Source organism: Haemaphysalis longicornis, unplaced genomic scaffold (assembly GCF_048455015.1).
Source record: "Haemaphysalis longicornis isolate Haplotype H1 unplaced genomic scaffold, Haemaphysalis longicornis Haplotype H1 scaffold_1, whole genome shotgun sequence".
Lineage (NCBI taxonomy): Eukaryota > Metazoa > Arthropoda > Arachnida > Ixodida > Ixodidae > Haemaphysalis > Haemaphysalis longicornis.
In genome coordinates this window covers 309,143,671-309,155,388 of record NW_027526203.1, presented here as the reverse complement: position 1 = coordinate 309,155,388, position 11,718 = coordinate 309,143,671, and the positions used below count along the sequence as shown (strand labels likewise).

The 11,718-nt window shown below is 49.4% G+C and overlaps 1 protein-coding gene across 1 annotated transcript; it reads left to right on the top strand.

Moving 5' to 3' along the window:
• Nucleotides 1-3,611: 3,611 nt before the first annotated feature.
• Nucleotides 3,612-11,480, top strand: LOC144159367 (endochitinase-like). Its single transcript, XM_077690804.1, has 3 exons — nucleotides 3,612-3,896; nucleotides 7,508-7,762; nucleotides 9,593-11,480. The coding sequence occupies exons 1-3, from the start codon at nucleotides 3,612-3,614 to the stop codon at nucleotides 10,637-10,639; spliced, it is 1,587 nt and encodes a 528-aa protein (XP_077546930.1). The 3' UTR covers nucleotides 10,640-11,480.
• Nucleotides 11,481-11,718: the final 238 nt, after the last annotated feature.

The following is an 11,718-nucleotide window of genomic DNA, read 5'->3' as shown; positions in this document are numbered from 1 at the left end:
GTTTGTGGCGCCGTGGATATGGATTTTTGTACAATTGCAGGCTTGCTAGACTGGAAAGCAAGTTTAGACCTCTTTTTCTTTCACGTTTTTAGTTCCGGATCAAGCGGTATTTGTACAGGTTGAATATGTTTACTATGTCACCTTTCCGAAATAAATGTTGCTTTGTATGCCTGTACGGCAAGTCAAGAACAAGTCAAGAATGCATATTCACATCGAATGCGAAAGATCATGTAATGTGTGAATAATTAACCCGCAGAAGGATTTCCTGAAGGAACTCAACGTTCCGACTTCACAGACCAATTACCACACCACGTTTCTCGTGTTTTTTACCATTTAAATTCTGACCGTCCTGGCAAAACCCGCACTCTGTGTAGAGTGGACATCTTGTGTTCTCGAAAAGCTCACAATGCAATGTGTGGTTATACAAAATAACCTAACGTACATTAGAGAACACAAGCGGTTTTATTTGATGTCCCTTTGACCTATACAATCCACCGTGTCTCCATACCGCAGCTGCGGCATTGGCACCTGCAAAACGGATTAAAAAATGGAAGCAAGCTTGGCTATATTCTCAAAGAATAGGGAGTTCCGAGTGTGTTGAACTCCGTTGAAAAAAAATGAACTCGCACGTACTAGGACTTGCTCAGTTGATTCTAGTGTAAAATAATTGATGGCTCCACAAGCTTCAGAAGACATTTTGCAGCTTCTGGGCGTGTTCCTCACGTTAATGCGTCAGCTCATAGCCGATGTTGGTAATGTTGTGGGGTTCATGCCACGTAGCCAACGCCGATACTATCAGAGTTGGTTATGCGATGGCGTGGACCATAATACTGCAGCGCAAAAAATCATTTCCGATGTATATACCTAAGCCATTTCGTGGACAGGTGAAATTTATTGATTGATTGTATGGTTGAACGCGCCGACGCAACGCAGGCGATGAGGCGCGCCGTACTCGAGGGCTCCGGGGATTAATTTTGACCACCTGGGGATCTTTACCATGCGCCGAAATCTCGTACACACGGGCGTTTTTGCTTTTCGTCTCCATCAGAAAAGCGGCCACCGCGGCCGGGAATCGAACCCACAACCACATGTGAAAGTTAAAAGCTAATGCTGATACACTGTAAATTGAGTCACACCCTTTTTGTCTATAACTAGCACGATTACTCCCTACCAAAAAATAAAGAAACCACCCTTAGAAAGGGTATAATTAGCAATAAACAACATTTAAAAGGGTGTATTCGTGTTTTTCCTAGGGTGTAAGGATGCTATAAACTATAAAACACCCTTAAGGGCGGAAATCGTTTTACACCCTTCAGGGGTAAAAGTATTTGCACTCTTAAGGGTTTAAATCACTGTCTATCACACCCTTAAAGGGGCACTGACACAAAAATTTAGCATCTTGTTTTTTTCGTTGCGATAAGTAGCTAGTGACCTACTTATAACCTGTAGAAACCTCATTTGCTTCAGCGTGCGACGGTTGTTAATTAGAGGGATTTTAAATGCGGCCAGTCGCAGTTTCGGTTTCAGCGAGTGCCGCGAAACGATGGATTTTGTGGATTTTGTGTGAACAAAGCTGACCACGTGACCGTCGGAGGGATATCACAGAGCAGAGCCGCCGTAGCACTGTCGAATCCGCATCGACGGCAGTTTCTGCGAATGCCCCCACGTACTGATCTCGTGAGGCGCTTAATTAAAAAGCGACCGTGGATGTGACGCAGGCGCTGCGAGTGCAAATGCTACCGCGGCTAAAGAACGACGCGCGACGCTCGAGACGGTGGGTGGCAAGACGCGCGCTGGGAACAGCCGGCCGGTCTGCCTACAGGTCCGCCTACAGATGTGTTCGGCTCAGCACTGCGACGGATATTCGAGTGCCGCTCTCGTAAGCGGTGCAGATGACAATTTTTAATGCAACCCGCCATCGCATCATTAACTCCTTTCTCATGTAAGCCACTATGGTCGGGACTTGGGGACAATTTCGTGCAGCGGTAACAAGCTATCACTCGAGCTACATGCGCCGGCCTGGGCCACTTCGCGGCCGTGGCCGCCGCCTGCACAGCGACCGTGCGGCTAGCTCAGTGGGCTTTTCGTGCCTCCGGCGCGTTTTCGCATCCAATGGTAATAAACAGTAATAGAAACAGAGTGCCTGGAATCGCTGTAGAACTTTGGTCGCGGCCAGCTGCCCGATTAGCTGACGAAATCACGGCGCCTCCGCCGCCAACGATCGGGTCGTTCGTTCTCGAGAGCAGAAGCTCCGCCCTCCGGCCCTCCGATTGGAGCGGCGAGCCGGGCGAGCCCGCGTAAAACGCCGGTAGTGCGGAAGCGGCAAACACAAACTCGTGACGTGTTTGGATGTTGTTTATTTACAATTGCGCGTGGTCCTCTGCTGGCTGCTCGGTTGCGTTTCGCACACTTCAAAATTGATTTTAAATATGTTCTAGGCTGTATTCGCCCATGATATTTTGCAGATGATGTATATGTGTTCCCACCAATCTATCTCCGACGTTATCTCGCCTTCAAAATTTTGTGTCAGTGCCCCTTTAAGGGCGGAAATCGTTTTACATCCTTCAGGGGTGAAAGAATTTGCACTCTTAAGAGTGTAAATCTTTTTACAGTGTAGTTTGAGGAATCAGATAGGGGTCGCTGAACACCACCAAAACCACGACGGCCATCTGTGGCTTTGTGTTCCTGAATTAATTTTTTCTATGATCACCTGAATCTCGGGAAAGCCTGGTGCCCATTTTTACATTTCTGGCTACTATCATGCGACAGCAGAAGCCATCTCACGGCCTAAGTGTTCGCGTGCAGCAAAGCGCACCACAGTGATTATTGCAAATACTTTTGCAGTTCTATAGAACTTCACTCACAGGCCAGCTCAAATTAAATTGAAGTTTTACGCGCAAAGGAGTGCGCTTCCTTTCCTTTTCCCTAACCACAAACAACAACAACAGCATTTAGACAATGAGGCGCACCCTAACAAAGAGCAATGCGCAAATTTAGACCACCTGGAGATATTTAACGTGGGCCAAAATCTTGGCAAACGGGCACACGGGCCCTTATTTATTTATTTATTTTTTTGCTTTCACAAGGGAAACAGCAGCCGCGGCCGGAAATTAAGCCCGATGCGTCGTGCTCAGTAACGCCACTGAACCAACGCCGTCAGTCGAAGTAGATCTGAGGCAGGCACTTGTGCTGCGGCCGAGAACCGGCATATTTGAATTCCATTACAGCGGCTTCTTTTTGTACGATAGTTGAATTTATTTGTCCATCCAACGTGTTCTTGTCAACTGCAGCTAAACATCTCTTTTCTCAGGAAATATTGCATGGAATTTGGCTGATAAAGCGCCCGATATGTTAACGTGGGAAAACAGGCAGCCGAAAGTACGACCTCCAAATGCAACACGCGCCATGTGTGGAAATGTGTGGCCAATCCTGCTGTGGCAGGAGCGTGAAGGGAGGCCTTCGTCTTCTTCGGAGGTCCCCCGAGCGCGTTGCATGGGGGGCGCGCGAGTCCGAGGCAGCAGCAGCAGCAGCAGCAGCAGCAACGGCAGCAGCAGCAACGGCCGGCCGGGAGCAGCCGGCGCTTCAGCAGCGGCCGCCCCAAGGACGCCAGGATGCAGACCAATGACTACATGAGCCCGTACTGGGAGGACACGTACAACCCGTCAGGCGTCTGGTCCAGCCCCGAGCTGGATGACGAGCCGTCACGGGGTGCCAACCAGAAGCTGGTCCGCTCTTCGTTCTTAGTGGTCAGCGCGCTGTTCACGGCCGCCAGCGTAGCGCTGCTCACCGTGGCACTAATGCAGCCGAGCGGGGCCGGTCACCACCACCGGCCGCACCACATTACCAGCGTTCACCCCCAGACCGCTCAGGCAAGCTGCGCATCTTGCACCAGCCTCGTACCGCATATGCGCCCACGCCCATCTTCCTTCCTGGCTTCACTACGCCCCGCCGTCGCGGGTGCTTAGCTTAACGCCATAGACACCGAGGTAGCCCCAGTATGTTTCCGCAGAAGCGCCTCCCATGGGGGCAAAGCGCTGGCTGCCTTAGATACAGGCGCCACACCTTTAAGGGCATGAACCTAGAGCTTAAACAGCAGTTCCAATGCACCGGTCGACGCGAACGGTGCCGAAGCAGTCGTATTACTCGTCGAAGTGTTAGCGGAGAGAATTAACAAAAACCTTCACCGATATGTCATAATTCTAGACATGCAGGATTTGTGAAAGACGCCAGTGGCAGGCGGCCGCGGCTCATCTTTGTCCACCAGAGCAAAACAAAAAAAAAGAACGGAATTGAAGTCAGATCTGCATAGCGCCAATGTTTCCGTGTATTCCAGACCACCTTTAGCAGCGCATTGTGCTGTCCGCAAATGGGTTGCCGTGCCCCCGAAATTGTATGCGGTCCTGCCCTAACCCCATTTATAACCTCCTTCTAACACTTCGTACTTGCTGTTCCACGAAGGTAGCTTGTATCTCCCGTCGCAGCTTTCTTCCCCGACCCATTTTGTTGAAAAGGCAGTTTTACGTGCCCTGTCATCCGCTTGCTTCCAGTGAAGCGTGCATCAGGGCACGCTTCCGGGTTTAGATCATCAGGCGATCTTTAACGGCGGCGAAATATCGACGCAAAGGTGTTTGTTTTTCGTCTCCTCTATCCAAGAAAGGCCCCATGATCCAGCATGGAACCCATGGCCTTGTTCTTATTAGCGCTAAGCCTTAGCCACTGCTGCACCATTGCAGGCCACCTATCTTGGGGTGTCTGCGAAAGAGCACGAACTATTTGAGGTCCCTGACCGGTACCCGCTTGGTGAACGCAACTTATTATTGCGAAATAGTATATGTCTCACCTACCCCCCCCCCCCCTCCAATCCCCCGGTTTTCATTCCGGTGAAGCGTATGTATTCGGCGCGTCTCCGGTGCTCCTCCTCGCCACTGCCAACCCGTATTTCACAAGGATCCTTGCCCCCACAAATGCCTATTTCGCAAGTTTCCCAATCGGATTATAATTACACTAGCACCCTTACCAGCAACTGCACTGTTAATTCGCATTGGGTCGTCGTTCACTCGGAGGAATAATAGCGGCGATTGAAGGAGTATCGGCGCGCACAGTGACGCGAATGGAAGCAAAAACATCACAAATATCCCGCACATGCAGTGCAGTTTACTTGATTTCAAACGCGATTTCGTCGATCGCCATTTCGGCGCCAGTTTCGAAGTGTGCAATACACTCTTGTTCGATAACGACGTCATCAATATCGGAAACGCTAAAGATATGGACGGAACGGAGGCCGCGCTTCGGGTGCTGGCCGAAAACTTCGCGCACCGTCGCCGCCAGGCTTCAACCGGCGGCCACCACGTACCGCTGACCACAGGACTCAATAAAAGTGTTTCTCTCTCTCTCTCGCGCGCAAAGGGCTTCCAATATTACTTAGCCAATTACAAACAAACGTGTTTTGTTTCATGCACTCCGTGGACTGCGTCCAGCTTAGCAAGTCATCCTTCTCCGCAGAGTGGAAGGGCACTAATGTTTCTTATTTGCTCACGTCGTCGTAAAGTTTTTCGATTCTTTAGGGACGACTGAGATTTTGAAATGTGTTTACTTGGATTCATTTTCTTTCCTGACTTCTCGCTCCACAATTACCCCAACATGCGTAATGCTTTCCTCCTGTGTTTGCTTCCATCGCCATATCACGTGGCCCTCTTCTGGCTGAGTGTTCCCCCCGAGCGGAATACCACCTTTTTCTAGCAGAATTACTCTCTACTCTCCCTTAGTATTCGTCTTAGTAACCAGAACCAACATCTAAGTGAATGCACATACCTGCTGTTCCTGAACAGCTGTCTCGCTGTTTGTTCTTTAGACGAGATAAACACGGCTGAGCAGTAGCCCTGCTCTATCATATACGAAGAACTAAGTGGGCGCCAAAGACGATGATGTCTTTTGCTCAAACTTATTCATTCGTACTTCATGAACCAACAAGGCAGCAGTCAAGTCCTGCTTTATCAGCTTGTTAGTGGCTTCGCAAGAAGGATCTTTGCTTGAATAAAAAAGAAAGAACGAGTTTCAAGGGCATTTAAACACTTCTGATCAGTTGCACCTGCGAAAGCATTAATTCAACATTACGCCGCTGAGTGCTCCTTCCAGTTTCGCTTTGATTGATTGTAGGGTTTGACGCGGCGAAGCAACGGAGGTGATGAGGCGCGCCGTAGTGGAGGGCTCCGGATTAATGTTGACCACCTGGGGACCTTTAATGTGCACCGAAATCTCGTACACACAGGCGTTTTTGCTTTTCGACTCCATCAGAAAAGCGGCCACCGCGGCACTCGAACCCGCGACCTTGTGCTCAGCAGCGCAACGCCTTAGCCACTGAGCCACGCGGCGCCTTCCAGTTTCACGCTGGAAGAAATGGTGACCCGTATCTAAACTGAGCTATTCTTTGCTACACTCCATAGTTTCTCCTTTTTTTTTTCACGACGGGGTCACCACTTCCACCGCACTTTAAATCATACGCTGTACATCCGTGGTGCGCTTCTAAGTGTAAATCCGGCATCTTTTGGCGTGACACTGGTGCCTACGGCACGGTGGCGTTCAATGCAGGAACTTGTCATTCGCGGAACACCTTCAGTTAGCCACTGCTCGTGCGCGGCTCAATAGGTGATATCCTTTTTCCACGCGTGGGAAGGTTTGATTCCCATGAGTAGTTCTGCTGAATTTTTTTTTTCTGGTGGTTAATTCTTTTTTTGGGGGGGGCTGGGGGGGGGGAAGAGAAAGAGAGAGACTCGCATGATAGATGGACAGACCAAAATGTCAGCTTTTAGCCGACCAAACAAAGGGTATGGCCTGTAATAAAAATTGGATTCGATACGAGGCCTGCGCCTGTATACACGTAGGGCGCAGGCGAACGTGTCGGCCCCACCAAGTGCCGGCCGGCGAGCCTCGCGTCACCGGTGCACCGTAATTGACGATGCACATAGGTCCCGCAGGAGAGGGGAGGGCGAGTGAAGGGGCCGGAAACAAAAGCGGGCTCGCCAGAAGGCTTCGCATGCTTCCATGAGTGTCGCACACGAAACGGACAAACTAACGCAGAGTCATGCAGTGCTGTAGGCTAAAGTGCTTTGAACAAAGCCCACCCCATGCAATACCGCGTTTTCTGACGCGGTGCCGGTGACAAAATTCGTTCAAACTACGTGCCGTTATTCTGTCGGAAGTGCGACATGACAGAGCGCCCGCAAAAAAAAAACAAAAAAAACAAGTCGGTGAGCTTATCTGCGATGCACGAGGACATGCATGGGAAATCCCGGAAACACTTCGAGCGACTGTGACTACTATTGCTAGGTTTTCTAGTCCGCTACCGCACTCGCAACGACAGAGTCTTTCATGCGCGTTTAACCACCCTCGGGAACCGATAAATGGCTGCGATTCTTTGCTTTCTTTGGCGCCCACGTATAGGGAAATCGAGAATGGGAGCACGGGGGAAGCTTTTATAGCGATTCCTACCAACTAGACCTAGTAACAGAAGCCCTACGATCTAGTATGGGATACGTCGTTCATTGTCCTCTTTTTGCTTGTCTTGCAGTTCCACGAAGGAAGCATCAGACTGCAGGCTGAAAAAAAGGCCAGCCCGGCTATTACCCGTGCGCCCATTGGTGCCCATCGCTCCAACCGGATGTTTTTGATACCCCGGCGTAATACGAGCAAGGTCCGCAACGATGCCGCCATGCATGCCCTGCCGCCACGGCTTCGTCACAGGCACATCAAGGCAGAAGTTCGGGTTAGTACTGCAGCTGGTCTTTTCTGCCGTTGAGAACGTGTCTCACCCACATATTTCACCCTGGAAATGCGAGCGGGGGCCGTTGCGATGATTCGGTGATACCTCGTGAAGTAGCGCTAGAAATCACCGAGCTGGTGATTATTAATGATGCGTTTAATGCTGATTCGAAGCTCGAGTCAAATTAGGTTCACTTTATATTACCGGGAACCTGAAGTAAAAAATGTTCATCATAGTACCATAAATAAATCAGGTGAAAATTTTATTCGGCACAGAACGTTTTTTTTTTCTTTGTTTAAGGGGACAAAAAGCCGTGCTATTGTGAGCTCCAAAAGTCTTCGGTGTGCCAGCCTTAGCGTCACTGTCTTACAGAATCATCTATAACACCCATTTTCGGATTCCAGCGCTTGATATAACTGTAAGGGGAAACGCTACCCCTCGGTCCGCCCGTGCCCCGTATTAGAGGGGTCACACCGACGTCTTCACTGCCTAAAGACCTGAAAGCGTGAGCGGTGCCAAAACGATATTGTAAACAAGAGCGGCGTGAATATGAAATTTGCAACTGCGATATACATACGAACCGAGTTAAATAGTCTAGAATACGGATATTTGAAAACAAAGAAAGAAAGAAAAATTGAAAACAAAAAGTAAGACAGCATGGTGCAGCAGCGAGGCAAACTTTTTGCATAGATTACCAAGGATAAATGAGGTTCCTAAACATGGCATGAATGCAGAAAGTATATTACACTGGCTGCAGCTGCTTAGGCCTTCGGTTATTGCGAAGAGGCTAGGAATGTGAGTAACTTGTGTGCGCTGACTGCAAGCCAACAAGTAATAGCTCTTGATTCTGAAGAAAAAAAAATCGTTGTACTAGCGAACATTGATAGGACAAAGCTAAAGAAGGGACAAATAACACGATGCAACTGCCGATGCAGTTGCGAGATAATTTGCTCTGGGTGTCTAATATTGGCGGGCGACACATACGTTAGTGGTGTGACGAAATTCTCCTTCCCTGCGCCGATGTGGTCTACGCTCTTATGCCCTTCTCAGGGAAGGCAATTTTTATCATGCTCTTTTTGTGTGCCGGATCCAAGTGAAAATGTTTTCGGGCGTACGAACAGGACAAGTTATCGGCGCCACCATCATAATCTTCAGAATTGAAAATAATGCTGTCAATGTTTTGGTAATTGCAGTGCGCTGTAACGTATGTATTTTGTATTCATAAAAAGAGCGCATTGCAATCACTTAGCTTGCTGAATATTGTCTGCGTCCGAAGTGGCATTACACTGGCATTGGGTTGATGTGATCTTCATAGTAACTTCGCACTCCCCGAAAAAAACACGTAGTTTTGACGCTGGCAATCACGTCGTTATTACACTGCTTAAATCGTGATAAAGTAGTATTTGTTCCTAGGGAATCATTTAAATGTAGAGGAATAGCAATCTTAGAATTTTATCGACATTGCCTTTGTTCATAGTTGAGCACAATTGGAACTAGCAAGATATTCCAGCATTAGCGAGTTTTAGCTCACCGTCTTTCACGGTCCGTTCCGCTTGATAGCAAGCGGCAGCGCCATTGCGCATGCATGGCGCGCTTGGCCGCGAGCGGCATTGGTTCCGGTTGCACTGAGCGTGCAGGCGATACCGGAGCGGACCGTCAAAACGGTTAGCTAAAACTCTATTATTGGTCTGATCGTTCCTAACCCCGGTTTAAATTTCGGTGTAATAAGCTGTCCCACCAGTGCTCTATCAAAAGCGCTCCCGATTCAAACTCGGGCAGCGCCACATCGAGCCAACGTTTTTCTCTCTTGTTCGCATGACGGACCCACCAAAGGCGGAAATCCACTGCTTCTACAACAACAAATCACCAAAGCAAGCGCTGCCGTTCACCATTCGCGACATCCCCGTGGGCCTGTGCACCTCCATCATTTACTGCTGCCTTGGACCAACAAGCAATGGAGCCAACCTCACGTTCCTCAACGTAGATCCCGAGACGGGGTCGGCTGACCTGGAAGCCTTCAGCTCTGTTTCGGAGAGCATGGACCCATCCCTGAAACGCCACATAGCGATCGGTGGCCCCCACTTGAACTACGCCAGCATGATGAGGGCTTTGCGGGACTTCAATTCTAGAGCACAGTTCGAGAAAAGCATCATGAGATGGCTCCAGAGGCCCAGCTTAAATAATTTCGGACTAGTTCTGCACGTACTGCAGCCAGAGAAGCTCTCGCGGCCCCGTTCGCTCGAAGTATTTATCTTGGAGCTTTCAAGCAGGCTCAAGTCGAAGATGTTCATGGTGACTCTACCGTTGAGCGGTGACGGGGAAAGGGAGTACCTCCAGCCCCAGAAATTCAAGAGAGTGAACATGTTCATTAAGATGTCGCATCGTTTCGGCAGGCCGTCCATCGGCAACTGCCCGAACCCAATACGCGGACTGCGGGACCACTCGCTGCAGAAGGTATTCAGGGATGCTAAGGACAGGTATCACGAGCACTGGGACCATGAGCTGAAGGACAAGACACTGTTCACGGTGTCGCTCGCAGGCTACGTATATTGGCTGAGGAATGGCTCCCTCAGCGGCCTCACCCATGGCCGCGTGGAAAAGCACGCTCTCTCGGGCTACTGGGACGTATGTCGCAAAGTGGATGACGCCAGCTGGAATCACAAGTATATCAGGGAGACCGGCTGCTTGACGGCTTGGTCAGGCCGCCGCTATGTCTCCTCACTATCTCCTAAGTCATTCAAATTCATCGAAGGCAAGCGGGAGATGAAGGGCGTCGTCGTGTTTGACATCGAGAAGGACGACTTTAGGGGCACGTGTGGGGACCCGTACCCTATGCTCAGGGCGCTTAGGGAGAGCCTAACCCACCAAAAAGAGGCATGATCAAGGTGGAAAGGGGCTTGCATGCGCGCGCATTTCCTCTCCCTTCCCATAATGAAGAAGTGCCCACGTAATTCTCACACCGAAATGGCAGCACGAGGCCATACGCAAAAATCCTGGCTTTAGAAAAAATAACCAAAGACAGCAAACACCTCGCGCCACTTTGTCTGTCTTCCTTACAGTGTTCTCCGGCGGTCAAGCACCAAGGAAGGCATACATACAGTAGTATACACGTAATATATATCCCTAAACGGAGTCTTCCAGTGCCCAAACATCTGTATAGTTGGCAAGAACGGCATAGAATTGTGCCTTGTAAAATGCAGGACAAGGCAGATTGACAAATTATCCTTTCTGTTAATCAAGAAATACCTTAATCATGTGCCTTGTAAAATGCAGGAAAAGGCAAATTGACAAATTATCCTTTCTGTTCATCAAGAAATACCTTAATCACGACAAACATTGTTACCGAGGTGGTCGGTTCGACTCACGTGAGCACCACGAGTAAAGCGTTGCCCCTAGGAAATCTGCGCGAGCTAGCAGATTACAACAATATGCTTACGAAATGCCGAAAATGTGAACGGAAAGTTTTTAGTGGGGCCGAAAAGGAGGCCGAGTTTTTCTCTTTTTTTTTTGTATAAGCACGAGATCCTCGACAACGTTAAAAGTGCGTGATACTCAGACGGTACCGTTTGGGAGAATGACAAACTAACGCTGGTGGGTTAACCGACAACGAATTAAACGTCTTGCAACGGCAGCGACTGCCCGGCTCTTCCGAACAAAAACTGTCGCACGTTTAAAAAAAAAATTCACGGAAGCTTGCACTCCCGTGCAAGACTTGAGTGGCGAAGCTGTTGTAGATGAGCATTGCCGGACACATACTTAAGTTTCAGTTTCAGTATCATTGTTTATTTGCATAGTTGTGGTGCTTCTGATTGTCATATGCATGGAAGAGGACATCGTCGTCTTCGCGGCGAGTGGTGGATTCAAAGCCATCCTCAGCATTGTACACTTCCACCAGCTCTTCGTCATCGAATCGAGGCAGCCGTGGCGGGATCGGTAAGTCGTCTGCGGAAAGATTTGCA